At 38.0% G+C, this 18,760-nt stretch overlaps 1 protein-coding gene across 1 annotated transcript; it reads right to left on the bottom strand.

Moving 5' to 3' along the window:
• Positions 1 to 11,378: 11,378 nt before the first annotated feature.
• Positions 11,379 to 12,767, bottom strand: LOC141628737 (protein FAR1-RELATED SEQUENCE 6-like). Its single transcript, XM_074441834.1, has 2 exons — positions 12,186 to 12,767; positions 11,379 to 12,014 (listed from the first exon to the last, which is right to left on the bottom strand). Exons 1-2 carry the CDS (start codon positions 12,765 to 12,767, stop codon positions 11,379 to 11,381), a joined length of 1,218 nt encoding a protein of 405 aa, XP_074297935.1.
• Between the last annotated feature and the right edge of the window lie 5,993 nt (positions 12,768 to 18,760).

The following is an 18,760-nucleotide window of genomic DNA, read 5'->3' as shown; positions in this document are numbered from 1 at the left end:
TTCTTGCAGACCACATATCTTAGCTTAGAGCAAATAAAAATGCTCAAGTTATATCAAATGAAAGCTAATGATGAAAGGTTTTATAACAAAAAAGAATCACTTGAAAAAGACCTCTGGTTTGTGAGTTGTGCGTCCTTCTTTGATGGCAGGTCACTTCTGAACTAAAGCTTTTCACTTGCACTGTCATCTTTTTTTTTGGTATACTGTAAGTATTATTAAGGGCAAATATGTAAAAGCAATACAATAAGTAAGTATTGAGTGGCCTACTCTTACCATCAACAAAAAAGAAAGGCCAACCTTATCCAAACTTTATGCTAACAACAAAACCAGGAGAATGCAATCATCGACAAAACAACCAAAACCTAGATTTATCCCTCTTTTTCTATTGGTAGTGATCTTCAATCAATTGATGCCAACAATCATACGATCTATCATGCTTTTATCCTTAGCTTCCATGGAGAATCTGATGTTAACACGTCATCTGCATCTGAGCTCATCAGTAATCAATCCCTTCCTCAGCTTAGAGTCCTTCCTCCTCAGTCTCCATTGAGTGGTATCAGGTATTTTCTTAATTCTTTTCTAATTCAAGTTTAATTGTTGCTTTTAATTATTTTGGGATTCAATTTGCACCTCTGTTCACCTGTGTTATTGTTCAATTGACACCTTACTGGAATATCATGGTTCAATTTGATTTCGGTTTCGGCTCGTATCGGTGGCAGTTGCTTTGGATATACTGAACTTTAATTATTCCCGTAAAACCTATAAAACTTTTGAACAAGGTTGGTGATCAGTGTGGAGTTTTGGGAAGGATATTATTTTGGGAGAAATTCTGGCGAAATTACCTCCCAAATCACTAATTCGTTTCAAATGCGTCTATAAATACTTTAATACCTTAATTTCATCTCGAGAATTCATTCAAAACTATCTCTGGCAGAATGCTTCAACCAGTGTATGTAATGAAAAAATAATTTGAATATAAATATGTATACTCTCACAGGCGACGAAGTACAAGGAATCAAACTCATACTTAGAAATCAAACCGAAACAACCACCTTAACCAATTCAAGAAACCTTAAATTGCGACAAATCGCAAGAAGAATATAATAAGATAAGCTAACTGTAATCTAAGATGTAAACTTCATTCAGTGGTCGTTTGAAGGTTTCTCATTCGTCCCTGGCTTGTTCATATTTAATCTCCCGCCTTCAGTCAGCTGATTATTTGATTGTCCCATCTGTTCAAAATATTGCTGCAAACATATCAACAAAAAAGGCAAACATGATAAGTTGCACAAGAATTCAATAAGAAATTTAATACTTCAGGACTCAGTAATATACCATCATCTCCGTATATCCACCAAAGATGAACCGTATTATTAAACAGGTCGCCTGTTTGATGATAATAATCAGTGGTCATCTCTATTTGAGACAAATACAAGGCATCCGCTTCCGGATCAACTTCATCACGTAAATTTACGGTGTCACTAACTTTTTTCCTCTTTGATTTGTTTCCCTATGCGAATAAACAAATATATTGAGCAACTATTGTTTACATCCAGTAGCTATTAATGTACATCAAGGAATGAAGTAGACTTGCATTAAGGACATTGTAAGCAAATAACAAAGATGATGACTGTGAAGACTTACCTCTCCCCGCATCATGGTTATTGTTTGTCCGTCTGGAAGTGGTTTTCTTGGGTACATTTTTCTGCCTTCCCCTGACTCGAATTCGTGGCCTTCCAACAGATTTCACCTGGCTTGGATCTTGTAAGACAACTTTAGTTTGAGTTCCTTCTGAATTATCGAACACAAATATGACATCTTGTGATTCTTCATTTTCGTTGACTTGTTCGGATGACATAGCTTCCTTACCAAAAATTTCTTTGCTCCTTGTAAGATTCTGGTTAAGAAGGGTAATACCATTCATCACAATACCAAATTCTTCCTCAGTATTCATAGTTTTGATGGCAACCTTTTCAAACTCCTCCTGCATTTTCTCATACCTAGCTACAATCTCACTTTTTACAGGATTATAGTAAGGCACTTTCACCCTAGTGTATGGTCTATCAATATCCTTCCTCCATCGTCTAACAATATATAAATCTGGAATTTGTTGGACACCACAATCGTAAAGAATTTTTACCGTATGCCTACACATGATACCACACATTTCAAATAACTTGCAACTACACTGAACATGATTAGTCCTCTTGTCTAACCTGACCATGTACTCAACTCTCTTCTCTATGGCTAAGTCCCCAAATTCATGAGTATCCTCCACCTTGTACTCACTATAGTCTTCCTCATCCGCAAAGATACTAGGAGTGGTATACAAGCAACCTCTTACCTCTTCCATCACCCTTTGAAATGCGTAGTGCGTGTAAATCGGTTGGAAAACTCTTTCGGCGGCAAATTTGGTTACAATTTTGTAACTGGTGTATTTTGACTGATGATCCAAAAGCCTCTCCTTGTCACACTTTGAACCGAGAGCAAGATCGTACTTGAGCACAAATTGTTTCAACGATGTCTTGCTATTAACGTAATGCTTGAAAAAAGCATTAACGCCTTCATTTCTTTGAGTAGTAGACATACCGGCCCAAAAACAATCATTCACAAAAGCTGGAACCCAGCGTCTTCTGTCTTTATATAAAGTGTACATGTGGGTATACATCCGTATAATACCCTTTAAATTTAGGACTATAACGTAAATTTAAACATGTGATTATGGTCATAAAACATAAATACAATAGAAACGATAAGGAACAAGAAATAACCTCGGGTCCTTTGATGCACGGCGTAAAGAACAGAAATCAAACGAGATTCCCTCCTAATTGTTGCACCCAAGACTTGTCCGAGATATGCCCTTGGCTAGATGGTGTTCTCCGATTGCCTTGCAATATTGGGAGAACTGATGTGAGGTTTACTCGAGATGTGAGATCTAGGTTTCAGAGAGAAAAAGTCTCCAAAACCCTAGTTTTCTGTAAAATGAATTGTCTAGGTCACAAAAGGAGAGGAGCTCTCCTTTTGTGTGTTTCGGCCAAACCGAGTATGAGGAGAGCCCGTGGGCTTTTTGATTTCCTCTTCACTTGAACTCGTGGTCCGAATCCCAATGGCTAAATGCATATGACACGGTCTGATTATAAACTGTTATCGGTTATCGGAAATTTAGGCATCAGCTAATAATACGGGTTAGCTGAATTATTAATACGTGTCCGACCAAAAACAGTATTGTATAATTATATTCAATATACATTTAATTAAATATAAATCGTTTATATTTAATTTTACGAATTAACTGGTTAATTCGCCTTAGCCCATGATATTTAATCCGTATTAAATATAATATCTCAACATCATATTTTTTGACTAATTACTAGTCAAATAACTTGACTAACCGGTTAGTCGATTTGGCATCTACATGACTGTATTTTCATACCGTCACATCTCTCGAACGTATCCTATAGGTGTGACTTTTAGGGACCAGTTGATCACCGCCATCTGTATGACAATAACGTCAAACTTATCTAGCAAGCCAACCGTTATTGATAAACGTGGATCAACCGATAATAATACCAAAAGTATGCCCTTTGATCCTTTTAGAGGTTTATAAGTCCTTGCACTAATTGTTAAGGACACCAACCCCAACAAGCTCCCACTTGTCCGTACAAGTGCATGTGCAATGACGTTATCCGCACTAACTGGAGGACACAAGCTCCAACAAACTCCCACTTGTCCGCACAAGTGTATGTGCGATAACCGATTCTCATATTCATTTAAAAATTTCTCCCACTCAATGTAAAACAATTTGCAGATCCGGATCCGCAAAGGTCGTATTTTACAATCGATCCGTATCTAGAGTGGTTTCCCCGACTAGAGAGTAACTTAACCGATAAAACGAATCCGTATCCGAGCATGGCCATGCATTTCGATTCTGACTCCTCGAGTGGCCCCGAGAAATATCGAGTACCGATAAAGGCTGAATATTTCCTTCAACTCGACTCCTTCCGATCTAAGCACAAACATGAAATGACCGGAAAAAATCTACTTGGCCCCCCTGTTACGGATGACCGTGAGAAAGAAACCAAAGTCACCCAAAATCTGCCGTAGTCTCAAGAGACAATCGATAGTCAAAAGAATCGACTCTTAGGATCACCATGGAAGTCCTATCCACGACCGGGCAACGAATGTTGTAAAACATTTAGGACTCCACGTCGATGTCACAATGGTGTCCTACGAGATATCCGTATAACTCGCCTCTGTGATTGGTCAGTCAACCGGTTGACTTATGGCTCGTTGAACCCACCATCAACCAACGTCACAAAATAATTGCTAGAGTTATCAGCTCATGTGGGCAATTAAGGACCAAAAAGATATGATGTTTGTTCAGTTCACTTTGTGGTGTTCAAAATTGTCGTACAATTCCACATGAAAAACAAAATATATATAAAATATCAAAACGATGATGTCGTATAGAGTACAAGAGAGAATGAATCCGATCCATAAAAGAGTACTACAACTCAGGAACACGTTCGATTCCCATGGAATTTACGTGCCCTTCATGCTTATCTTGTCGTAATGCTTTAGTGAGAGGATCTGCTATGTTATCATCTGTAGCAATCTTTTCTATCACTACTTCCTTTTGCTCCACGTAATCCCGGATTAGATGAGCTTTCCGTTGTACATGTCTAGACGCAACATAGTACTCGGACTCGGTCGTAGAATCTCTGTAACACTTTGCTTGGAACTCTTCCGGTGATCGTAGCGCCATTAAGAGTAAAAAAACGAATCCAGATCGAGATTTCGAGTCATCTCGATCCGTTTGGAAGCTAGCATCTGCAGAATCGGTTGCGCATAGCGTTTGAGAGCCTCCATAAGTCAATGCCCAATCTTTAGTCCTCCGTAGGTACTTAAGAATGTTCTTGACAGCCAACCAATGTGGTTCACCTGGTTCTTTGTTGGAATCGACTTGTCATACTCAATGCATATGCCACGTCCGGACGTGTGCATATCATGGCATACATGATTGATCCTATAGCCGAAGCATAAGGAATCATTGTCATGCGCTCTTTCTCTTCCGGTGTCTCTGGTGCCTGAGACTTGCTCAAATGCACCCCTGGAGCCATAGGAAGGAACCCCTTCTTGGAGTTAGTCATATGAATCTCTCTAGGACTTTGTCTATGTAAGACTCTGATCGAGAGATAACATCCGCCGTGATCTATCTCGATAGATACGGATGCCTAGAATTCTTTGTGCCTCTCCCAGATCTTTCATCTGGAAATGGTTTTTCAACCATACTTTCACCGAAGTTAAGAGAGGTATGTCATTCCCAATCAGGAGTATGTCGTCAACATACAATATTAGGAAAACAATCTTGCTCCCACTCGACTTGATATATAAACATGGTTCCTCGACCGATCGAGTAAATCCATTGTCTTTTATCACTTGGTCGAAGCGATGATTCCAACTCCGAGATGCTTGCTTAAGTCCATAAATGGAACGCTTAAGTTTGCACACTTTCTTAGGATGTACTGGATCAATGAAACCTTCGGGTTGTACCATGTACAACTCTTCCTCCAAAAAAAAACGTTTAAGAAGGCGGTATTCACGTCCATTTGCCAAATTTCATAGTCATGAAAAGCGGCGATCGCTAAGATAATCCGAATGGAACGCAGCATGACTACGGGTGCAAAAATCTCATCGTAGTGCAAACCTGGCACTTGGGTGAAACCTTTAGCAACTAGTCGTGCTTTGTAGATATCTTGCTGACCTTCCACAGAATGCTTTATCTTGTAAAGCCATTTGCATTGAAGGGGACGAACCTTAGCAGGTAAGTCAACAAGATCCCACACGTTGTTCTCATACATGGAGTCCATCTCGGATTGCATGGCCTCAAGCCATAGCTTTGAGTCAGAACTAGTCATGGCACCTTTATAGGTTGCGGGTTCACTACTCGTTAAGAGTAGAACGTCATCTATGTCATGTTCCTCGACCATACCAATGTATCTGTCCGGGGGAATAGAGACTCTTCCCGACCTCCTAGGTTCCTCAGAATATTCACGCAGCCGGGATTGAAGGAACAGGTTCCTCCAATAGTTGCTCGGTGTTTGGTTCTGGAATCTCCGACAGGTCGAAGGTTCTATCACTCTTTGCATTCTCGAGAAATTACTTCTCTAAGAATGTCGCACTAGCCGCAACAAAAACACGTTGTTCGGTTGGCGAATAGAAGTAATGACCAAGTGTTCCTTTAGGATAACCTATAAAGTATGTCTTGACCGATCGCGGGCCGAGCTTATCCTCGTGTCTCCACTTGACATAAGCCTCGCAGCCCCAAACCCGTATAAAGGACAAGTTAGGGACCGTTCCCTTCCATAGTTCATATGGAGTCTTTGTCAATGACTTTAGACGGACTTGTTAAGTATTAGAGCGGCCGACAAAAGAGCATAACCCCATAATGAATCAGGTAAAATCGTGTGACTCATCATGGATCGAACCATATCAAGTAGTGTTCGATTTCTCCGTTCGGACACACCATTCAATTGAGGTGTTCCGGTGGAGCCGATCGTAGGGCAATCCACAGTCCTTTAGGTGTTGATCAAACTCGTGAGAAAGATACTCGCCACCACGATCCGAACGTAGTGTTTTAATCTTCCTACCTAATAGGTTCTGCACCCTATTTTGGTATTCCTTGAATTTCTCAAAGGATTCACTTTTGTGCTTCATTAAGTAGACATATCCATATCTACTTAAATCGTCCGTGAAAGTGATGAAATACCTATAGCCTTCTCGTGCGGTGATTGACATAGGACCACATACATCCGTGTGTATGAGTCCTAATAGGTCAGCAGCGCGCATTCCAACACCTTTGAAGGAAATACGAGTCATCTTACCGATGAGACATGATTCACACGTGCCAAATGATTGAAAATCAAATGCCGAGATAGCTCCATGTTTGATGAGCTGTTTAACGCGTTTCTCATTAATGTGTCCCATACGGCAGTGCCATAGATATGTTTGATCTTTGTCACCAACCTTTAACCTTTTATTCATTACGTGTAATATTTCCGTGGTCTGATCTAAAACATAAATTCCATTCATGGAGACTGCCTTGCCATAAATCATATTGTGTAAAGAGAAAATGCAAGTATTATTCTCAATTACAAATGAAAAACCAAGTTTGTCAAGTGCAGAAACAGAAATAATGTTTTTGAAAGACTGGGTACATAATAGCAATCATATAATGATAACTCAAATCCGCTAGGAAGCTGGATCACATATGTTCCCCTCGAGACGGCAGCCACTCTTGCTCCATTCCCGACACGCAGGTCAACCTCACCCTTTACGAGAGGCTTGAGATTTCGGAGGCCCCGCACATGACTACGAGATGAGAACCACAACCAGTATCAAGTACCCAAGTTCCGTAACTTGCGTGGTTAATCTCAATCATATGAATAAAAGTAGAAGGAGAAGACATACCAACAGGTTTAACGCGACCTGCTTTTATGTCCTCATGATAAACAGGACATGTACGCCTCCAATGCCCAGTCTTGTGGCAATGATGGCATTCCATGTTTTCGGTGTTGCTCTTTGTCACGCCTGATGAGTTACTTGCCTCACCAGGCCCACTCTTACCTGATCCCGACTTCTTAAACTTCGGTTTGCCTCTTTGTTAGGCCCGGCTGAACTTTGCCCTTACCCTTGCCCTTGTTTGACACAACGAGAACTTCCTGTTTCATGCTCCCACTGGACTTCATGTCCTTCTCGGTCTGTACGAGGAGGGAGTGCAGTTCATGGGGAGTTTTCTTCAAATCATTCATATAGTAATTCGCTCTAAATTGCGAATAACCATCGTGGAGTGAGTGAAGTATGCGGTCAATAACAATGTTCTCGCTGATCTTACAATCAAAGGTCTCGACTTCTCGACATTCTCAATCATCCGAGAATGTGTGGGCTAACTGGTTGGCCCTTCGGAGTCTCGCATCAAAGAAGCGAGTGGTAAGCTCATAGGTCACGATTCTCGGTGCTTTTGAGAATTCCCTAGTGAGTGTAGTGAAAATCTTGTTTGCACTTTGAGCTATGAAGCGTTTCTGCAAATTGGATTCCATTACAAAAATAAGTACGTTCTTTACCGCACCCGCTTCCATGGCGAAATCGTTATACTTGTCGATTTCGTTAATTTTCACCGTGGGGCCTGGGTTTGGTGGGATGGGCTCAATCGGATATTTGAGCTTCCCATCGCAATGGCAAAGCATTCCGTAATGCCGCCTCCCGATCCGTGAAGTTTGATCCATCATTCTTGATCGAGTAGATCGATTCATCCGATCCATGAAGATCCGGCCGGGACTCACGGTCCAATGTGACACTTGGCAATGGGTCGTCCTCACGCCACCATTATGTTATTAGCGAGTTTAAATGTTCGTGTTCTACTTTGAAAAAGGAAGAAAAACAAAACGAAATAAGCAACTCATCGAGGTGATTTAAGTCTATTTAAAATTCATTTTAAACATGTAGACTCTCGCACTTGCATAATTGATCTCCCTCAAGAATGATACAAGTGATCCCAAGACTCAATTTCTGTAAATTGATAAGCCAACTGTTTAGCTAATTCTTCCGGAAGAACTCTTGGTCGATAGATTTCCGTAAATCCTATCTATAGTCCACCACAGTCACAGGATCGTACGAGTGACCATAGTGTTGAGATAAAATAGGTCAATCGGTTCCAACTTACCCGACGTAGAAGGGGTCATATTATGCCTACCGACGAAGAAGGGATTCATTGGAGTTTGACCTATAAAGACCGTTCTCAATTTTTGTTTATACGAGGAAGATCCCATCAACTTAATTATAATTCATTTTAAGTGAACGAATAACTAGCGTCTGCGTGAATGAATCAATTTAGGTGATGGCTTAGCATGATCGTGTGACATACGAATGTCAAAGAAAACTAACTCGTGACCTCTATATGTGTCAGATTTCATGCAATAATTAGGTGGTTTGGTTTTTAGGCGGAATATGATGCATACTATCGTTGCGATAAAATATAAATAATTGAATGCAATACGTAAATAAAATTTCCTAGTGTGGCCTATCCTAATAAAAAGAACAAAATACAACTTTGGAATCCACCGTTGGACCCAAGAAGCTTGTCTTGTTGTTCCATCTTGATCCATGTAGCGGGAGTGAGCATCTGGTCTCCGTCTTTGGTCTTCTCAAAAATTACAATTAAAATTACAAAATATGAACCTAATTACATTCTAATTAAAACTGCAATTACAAGTGAAAAATCCAAAACGGAGATACGAGATCTCAAAATACAACCAAGACCGTGTTCCATCATTACGGTAACACGTTCTACTAAGGCCACACTAAGTTACAACCGTTTGCAAAATAAATAAATAAATACGTAATAAAAGGCATTCAAAAACATTCATAATTAACGATAAATAAAAATGCATCAACTAAAAACAAATTCATTCGTGACATAATTCCGTAATTATGTTAAATTTATCCAAACCACCTTTTAATGATTAAAATTCATGTGATAAAACCGCTTCTATCATTTAATTTTAATCCATTACAATCCGTTACTTTAAAAATGCTATAAAATAACTTAATGGTACGTGGTGAACCGTTTCACAATCATAGCGAGTGTACTATATCCGTATAAAGTACATATTTGAGCCAAAAGAAAATTTAAATCAAAAGAAACAAATTTTCAAAGTCAAAGATTTAAATCCCTCGATCCAGGGACATAAGTGCTCGATCGAGGGACAAGAGGGCTCGATCGATCGAATCTGCAAGTCGATCGAGAGGAATGCTAATCAGAGGTACTCGATCGACGAACGGTGGTCGATCGAGTACTTTTATCAGAGCGCTCGATCGAAAGTACGAGGACAACTCGATCGAGCAAAGAGGTTTTAAAGGGTCGATCGAGTACAACAGGGACTCGATCGAACAAAACAAGACAGAAAAAGCACTCGATCGAGTAGAAATACGCTCGATCGAATGCAAACATGGCTGAAACTTCAAAACCCTCGTGAAAACAGTTTGTCGAGACAAAATCAATTGCAATTTTGATCAAAATGCATCAAAACAAATTTAACAATTGACTGAAACTTGACATGTTGCTATAATCTCCGTATAAAATAACAACATGTAAAAACAATATGAAAATTGAAAACAAAACAGCCGTGTAAAACATGAAACGGCACGGTTTTCAAGACAAAACAACAACAAGAGCAACCGTGTAAACAGGACACGGTTCCCAAAGCAACCAAAAACGCAGCAACAACAGAAAAAAATTTCTGCCGTGTTAAAAATTGGCTGCCGCACGGATTTTAAGGCAAAACAAAAATCGTTTCAAGATAGTTTTATGAAAAACACATGGAAAAATTCACGTGGCCTCGCTCTGATACCACTTGTGGGTATACATCCGTATAATACCCTTTAAATTTAGGACTATAACGTAAATTTAAACATGTGATTATGGTCATAAAACATAAATACAATAGAAACGATAAGGAACAAGAAATAACCTCGGGTCCTTTGATGCACGGCGTAAAGAACAGAAATCAAACGAGATTCCCTCCTAATTGTTGCACCCAAGACTTGTCCGAGATATGCCCTTGACTAGATGGTGTTCTCCGATTGCCTTGCAATATTGGGAGAACTGATGTGAGGTTTACTCGAGATGTGAGATCTAGGTTTCAGAGAGAAAAAGTCTCCAAAACCCTAGTTTTCTGTAAAATGAATTGTCTAGGTCACAAAAGGAGAGGAGCTCTCCTTTTGTGTGTTTCGGCCAAACCGAGTATGAGGAGAGCCCGTGGGCTTTTTGATTTCCTCTTCACTTGAACTCGTGGTCCGAATCCCAATGGCTAAATGCATATGACACGGTCTCGATTATAAGTTTGTTATCGGTTATCGGAAATTTAGGCATCGCTAATAATACGGGTTAGTGAATTATTAATACGTGTCCGACAAAAACAGTATTGTATAATTATATTCAATATACATTTAATTAAATATAAATCGTTTATATTTAATTTTTTAATTAACTTGGTTAATTCGCTTTAGCCCATGATATTTAATCCGTATTAAATATAATATCTCAACATCACATTTTGACTAATTACTAGTCAAATAACTTGACTAATCGGTTAGTCGATTTGGCATCTACATGATTGTATTTTCATACCGTCACATCTCTCGAACGTATCCTATAGGTGTGACTTTTAGGGACCAGTTGATCACCGCCATCTGTATGACAATAACGTCAAACTTATCTAGCAAGCCAACCGTTATTGATAAACGTGGATCAACTGATAATAATACCAAAAGTATGCCCTTTGATCCTTTTAGAGGTTTATAAGTCCTTGCACTAACTGTTAAGGACACCAACCCCAACAGTACAACCAAGCATTTTTAGCCAATCCAAATTCATCCACAAAATTTTTCCAACCTACTTCGAACTCACCAACACTCATTGAATCATAGACGCAATTTGCCATTGCAGCTTTAATCTTCTCAAAGTCCTTGTAATTCTTCAATTTTTTGTGTTGTTTTTCCATAATATGCCAAAGGCACCACCTATGCCTAGTATTTGGCATTTCCAACTCAACAGCTTTCGTTATAGGGATACTCTGATCAGTGATAATGGCTCTAGGTGCCACACCCATGCAATCTACCCAAGTTCTGAGAAGCCACCTAAAAGACTCTGTATCCTCTCTAGATAGTAGTACACAACCTAAAAGTATAGTTTGACCATGGTGGTTTATCCCTATAAAAGGAGCGAACGGCATCTCGTACTTGTTATTCAGATATGTGGTATCAAGTCCAACGGCATCACAAAAATCTTTGTAAGCCGCTCTACTCCTAGCATCCACCCACATTACATTGCGAAGACGGCCGTCACGTTCCAAATCTAACATGAAAAAAAAATTGTCTGACTCCTTCATGGACTTCATAAAGTAGTGATACATAGCGATGGAATCTGGCCCGACCAATTTCTCTTGTCTTTTCTTCTGCAAAAAGTTTCTCACATCTTTTTCTAAATATGAAAGGTTTTGAAAACCATGATTTTTCACAGCCTCTGCCAAATAGGATCGAGATGGCCTTATGCCAGCCTCATCATTTATCAAAACTCTCCTCTCTACTTCTTTTGGCAATTTTCTATAAGCTCACAAATATCTCACATCCTCGGGGTTAAGGTCATGATTATGACCCAGTTCTACCTTCGTATATCTCCACCGACCCTCAAACTCCTTGGCATTGAATTTCGCGTTGCACCCGATCATTTGAGATGGTCTAGGTTTAATTTTATTTTGCGACCTGTTCACTTGTTTTCCAGCCTTGTTACAAACCCATAAAATATGCTTAGGTGGTAACTTTGTTTTCGGTGACGGCTTCACATTTCTCTGTCGAATTGAAAAACCACATTGCTTAGCATAGTTACGGAGGTGTTTTTTTAACTCTTCTACTGTTTCAAATTTCATGCCATCTTGTGGTGCTTCCACATTTTCAATAACTGAATGGTCATTATTATCACCATCAAATTCATCTTCAGTGTTGCTCGGACTGTTTTCTTCACCGTCATCACTCATGTTTTCTTCTAAACTAGCCAAATAATCTTCTGGAATAGCTTCTTCATCATCTAATAAATCAATGGTTTCAAAATTAATTTCTCCATCTTGTCCTTCCCAATGAGTTGCTTCATCATTTACTTTATCTAGCGTCTCGTTAATATTTGAATAACTTTGAGAGTCCATAACTTGCATTATCAAAAGAAAAGAAAAATTAATAACTTAATAGTATTATCAACATTCATCAATTTTAATAAGGTACTAGCACGTTTGTCATTTATCGATTATAAGAATAAACCAAAGTGCTTTGTTGGTGTCCGTACCAATTCCTTGTCCTTTAATTATAACTACTGAAGGCATGGATTTTTAAAGAGTAAATCAAATGTTGCTTCACACATATACATATAATTCCATACAACAAACGTTGTTCCTTCATCTCCCCAGGATATCACATCATTTGTCACAGGATCATTCTGGTACTGATCTCTGCCCCATTTCTTCTAATTAATAGTATATTTTTGTGTTAAGGCCGCCTTACGCAAGAGTTTGTGTAAAACCGCTTTATAAGAGATACCAACTTATTGGACCTCATTATTTGGATTTTAGAAGTAAGTGTTGGCTTGTGCTCGACAATTACTTGTTAGGAAGAAACTACAAGTTTATACAGGAATTGTTGTTTCTGCAGCTAATTACTGTCACTAAAACCAAAAGTATGTGATACAATACACCTTTAGCAGGAAGATTGATAAATTGACTTGTAGTTTCATAGTTAGCATCTATGACAACATTTAAATGACCTGTCCTGGTGTTTTCTGGTTGTTATTCTTGTTTTTCATTTGAGACTTCATGTTCCGCCTTGTGCTATGATATGGTGCTTTTGTAAAAAGCACTATATGATTTTTGTTGCTAGTATCCATTTAATACATAGAGGTATGAAGCTTCAGAGCAACTTTATAGTCATCCATTTTCAGTTCTCATTACTCTCTGTCTGTCTTAACTATCATCCAGTGATTTACTTATGGATGATAACTCCAACTGCTGATTACTATTATTTTGTTAGACACTCAAATAGAGGGGGAAGGAAATCAATCCTATGCTGTTCATTGGGATCCATCCCCTGAGTTTGCACATAAATGGAAGAATAATTCCCCAAAGGCCCCGAAGTCCTTGCGCATATACGAATGCCACATTGGAATTAGTGGGTCAGATCCCAAAGTTTCCTCTTTTCTTGAGTTTTCTGAGAAGGTAGAGGCAACTTTCACTCTCTTTGTTACTCTTAAGACGATGTAGATGAGATTCTATGCTCAACTCTTTGGTTTCCGGTTCAAAATTGCAGATCCTTCCTTACATAAAAGATTTGGGGTACAATGCAATCCAATTATTTGGGGTTGTTGAGCACAAGGATTACTTCACCGCTGGTTATAGAGTGAGTTTTTCAATTGGATTAGCTCTTGCACATTCTAGTTTATTGTTTTAATGTAATCCTAAGACTCGTAACTGATAAACCCATTAGAAGCTCTCCATTTAACGTGCTTCGTTTACTCTGCTATGCCATCTGTTTGTGTGATTGCTGATAATTTTGCAAGAGACCCCTCATGTAAATGTTAAGGGAACTAATAACCATTAAAATGTCTTGCATCAGTAGAATTCAAGTCTCTTTTCGGTGTGCTAGCAAAGCGTACATTTGACAAATTTTACAATGTTGATATTTTCTATTCATTTTCTAGTCTTTTTCTGACCAGCTGTATCAAATTATGGGTTCGGGTTACTAACTTCTACGTTGTCAAGCGATCGTTACGGCACTCTGAAGACTTTAAGCGCCTGGTTGATGAAGCTCATGGTTGTCACTCGTTCACTATGAGAGCATAAGCAATTTGGCTGTTTTTATTTATCATATTCCTCACTATAAAAAATACATGATATGGAACATACTAAAATAGGAAGCAAATAGCAATAGTAACCGCCTCAGTCAAGACATAATCTGGAACCTTTGCTATTCACCTCTTTGAAGATTGTATGACTACTCGGTCTGAAGTCATTATCCAAAAACTTAGGAGGGAGATCAAAGCCAGATTAATGAGGATGAATGCAAGCACTATGAAGCCAAGTGACTGTAGGTGGTTGGCGAATTTGACTATTAAAATGTCGTCTTTATACAGTTTTTTGCAAAATATAGGCACTGGTTGTAACATTTTTGGCACTGTGTATCTATTTTTTTGAGATCAATATACCTTACCTTACACCAAAAAAAAAATGTGTATGTTTAATACCGTCGAGCATCGTGAAAATAATTTGATGTTTATGTTTAACTAATCAATCTCATAAACCAAAGTAAAATAGAAGCATGTTAAACAATCAATTGAATCTACAGAGTAGTAAAAATATGATCGAGCAAATTTCATCTTTCGTTTGTACAATTATACACAACAAATTCAATGAAAAAATTATATTTCATCTTTCATTCAACACTTGAACGTACCTTAATAATTATCGATCCAGTGGAGGAAATTTCCGTAACGTATTTTGTTGCTTCAGGTTTGACAGTACAATTTTTTTTTTTTTTTTTTATTTTGATAATTGGTAAACATATACCTAGCTTAGTTTGACATGAATACAACTATCGATGATCAAGAAGAGATGAAGATATGTGTTTGTTATGATTATTGTTGTCTATTAGATAGGAGATATTAGATTTAGTTTAGTTTTAATTATTATCTTTTATATTTTATGTTATTAATATAATAAATTTGCAAATTACGGTTTTATCCCTACGAATTTGGCGCAAAACGAAAATCATTTTTCTGTTTTTTATTTTTTTCTATTTTTTTTATTAGGGTGTTACCGAACTCAGTAACACCCGGTGTCGCCCTAGCACTCCCCTACACTAATTAATTGCCTTTTCTCTCTCATAGCCTTAAGTACACATGCACTAATTTTTTACCCATTGTTTTCTCATGCTCTCAAGCTTATTAGACAGTACTCCCCTAAAAATAAAGATTATGTCCCCATATCCTACACAAACCTAAGTAATCAAATGGGGATACTTCTCCTTTATTGCAGCCGTAGCTTCCCAAATAGCGTCCAACGTTATGATTTGACCATAAAACTTTCACCAAAACCGTCTCACCCTTTCTAGTTTTTCTCACCTTCGTGTCCACGATCTCCCTAGCCACCTCCACATAAGACAGATTCTCATACATATCAATTGTTTTAGTCTCCAATACATGAGTAGGCTCACTTACATACTTCGTTAACTGTAAGACATGAAACATATTATGAACTCTATCCAAAGATGGAGGTAGTGCAAGACGGTATGCTACCTGCAGCAAGAGTTGAACCACAGGCTCCTAGCTCAAGCCAAGGGTCAGACCAAGCTCAGTTATCCACTACTGCAGCACCTCATGTTCTGGCTCCTAGGAGGTTCACAAGGTCAAGCCATCAGCTGCCAACATGGCCAGTTGGTAGAACTCCTAACTAGCTACAAGAAAATCTTAAGCATCCAAGGTTGAGTCACATTAGAAGTTGGAAATAAAATGCAAGCAATGGGGCAAGTGCAATTTTGGCATCAAAGAAAACCAATATTTCCTTATTTGGTCAGGCAAGAGCAAGGTTGTGTGTTCGAGGTCTTTTGGACTATGCCGTAAATACCAAGGCATCTTTTTCCCTAAGAACAAGGACCACAGAAAACAATTGAGGTCTAAAAACTTCATAGGCTAGCAAACAAAGCAACATCTCTCTTCACAACAAGACAAAGCTAACAGTGGCTGCTTTATGTTCAGTCTGTTTTACCATATGCTTTAGTTTTCTCCTAGTTGACCTTATTTTTTGTAAGATATTATTCTTATGTTTTTACTTTCCTAGATGCATTATCAACTCTTGGATGTAGGTTATATTCGAACTGTAACTCAAGCAAGGCCTATATAAGGACCATTGCATCAACCGGTGAAAGTAAACTATTTTGAATGAAAAATTAAACCTTGAGACTTTCTCAACCTATTTCAAACTTGTGCATTGTTGTTGTTTGAGTCTAGACCTGGTGATTAACCTATGTTTAATTGGCCAAAGTCTGTTTGACATAATTAGATTAATTCTGTGCTCAGACTGTTGGTTAGTGTGATTGTGTTTTTCAGATTTAAGCTTTTAATCATGTGTTAATCTGTGGATTTCGAGTTTAAATTTGTCAAGTTCTTATCTTGGATTTCCTGTGAGCATTTCTGTGGAAATTCGAGGTCTTAGCTATCATTTTATCAATTAAAACATCACAATATCAGTCCTGCAACAAGTTTTTCAGAATTCATTAGTGAGATTTCCTTTCTGGAATAATTAAAATTAGTCCGAGTGCCTTAAAAATTCTGAAAATTTACCAGAGTTTATTTATATATCAAAGATAATTGTCCCAAATTTCATGATTTTTAAAGGTCATTTGCTATTTTATTTAAATATCTGAAGTCCATTGCATTGTTGAACCTGTCAGTTAAAACCTCTGTTAGAATTTCCTATTTTTCTGACAAGCCTTGGGTTTTACACTGTAATTTGGTACCAAGAGCCAGGTTATAACACAAATCCTATCTTTGTGTTAGTCTTGGGTTGAGAGTCTTGTGAGTTCATCATCCCTGTAATACCCGTAATAAGTAAGACGGTTTAGAAAATAAAATAAAAAACAAAGGACATGACTCGGTTGGACCGAATACAGGTGTTTGGCTGAGTAAGTAAGAAGAGCCCAAATGCCCCATTTTTTATATACTAAAAAGTTATAACATTATCATCTTATACCACATAAGACAATAAAAAAACGAAACAGAGAGGGAAACAACCAAAAGACGAAGAGACGCAGAAGAATGGGAAAAGGGGGGAATTCGACTGGGTTGTGAGGCGATTGCTAGCTTATCCATCCTAAATCGTAAGTAATATTATTTTATCATCCTTTAATTCGATTAGTAGCTTAATTAATATAGTTTATGCCTTGAATTATATGTTTGGTTCATATACCTATATTTAGACATTTTTAATATGGCTCTAATTAACATTTTTAACTAGGTGATTTAAGATCTAGTGTATGCATAACCAAAGAAGAGATAAAAGAAAAACAATGTTCCTTACATTGTATTTGGTTCGAAAATATGGGCACAAATAAGGACACCTTCCTTATTTGTTCTTGAGCTTAAATGTCATGGACGATCCTCCAAAAATCTCAAGTGTAAATATTCTCCTCTTGTTGCACCCAAAACAAAACCCTTAAAACTAATATACTAATTAACTAGATTAATATATTAGGTATCCTTAATAATTCTAATAAATTTTGTATTACTACACTATTAATAATATATTGTAATATTAGAATTAGTTGAACAATTTTTATGAGATCTAAAAACTATTTTTAGAGAGAAGTGGGAGAAGTGAATAAGAAAGATAAAAATTGCATGAATGAATAATGAGAACCATATTTCTCTATTATTGAAGGGGGGAGTCAGTTTGGGGTCAAGAAGGCCAATGCATGGCCTTCACCATTTTGCTCTTGCTCTTCTCTAAAACATAGATGTGTAAGGCTAGCAATTAGGCGCTCATTGTGTTTAATTTTAACAATTAAAATAAAACACCCACTAACCCCAAAAACCCTCTATTTTTCTGTCCATACATAAAATGGATATCCAATTTATGTTTGTCAATTTGTCATTTGTAATATTTTTTTGGTAGAATGTGAAATTCTCATTAAGCTCGTAGAAACAGATACATGAGTACAATCATAATAGGACCCTATAAATTAAACGGCCCTAAGTAATACAACCAGAACTCACTACAACATCTCTCATCAATCAACAATCAGACCTCTTGCAATTAGCCAGTCACGACTTCTAAGAATGGTAACCTCAGATCTAATGGCTTGCAGACGAAATCTAATCATATGCTGTACCTGTTGCAGAATCCTGGCAGGTCTGGGAACACTACTTTCATGCTTAGCAGCATTCCTACTCATCCATATAAGGTAAACCAGACTAGCAAAACTAGCCATAGTAAGTTGCTTCTGCAGTAGACTCTTAAATCTTCTTCTTAAAATACTGTCCAGAGAGTGGAAAAGACCAGGACACTCCTAGCCACTACTTAACTAGCTCCAAACATTGCATGCTAAAATGACAGTTAAAGTACAAATGCTCCTGTGACTCCTGAGCAGCTGCACAAATGCAGCATAC

This window comes from Silene latifolia, chromosome Y, assembly GCF_048544455.1.
Source record: "Silene latifolia isolate original U9 population chromosome Y, ASM4854445v1, whole genome shotgun sequence".
Lineage (NCBI taxonomy): Eukaryota > Viridiplantae > Streptophyta > Magnoliopsida > Caryophyllales > Caryophyllaceae > Silene > Silene latifolia.
Note: the sequence above shows the minus strand (reverse complement) of the source record. Positions and strands in the feature narration are given on the sequence as shown.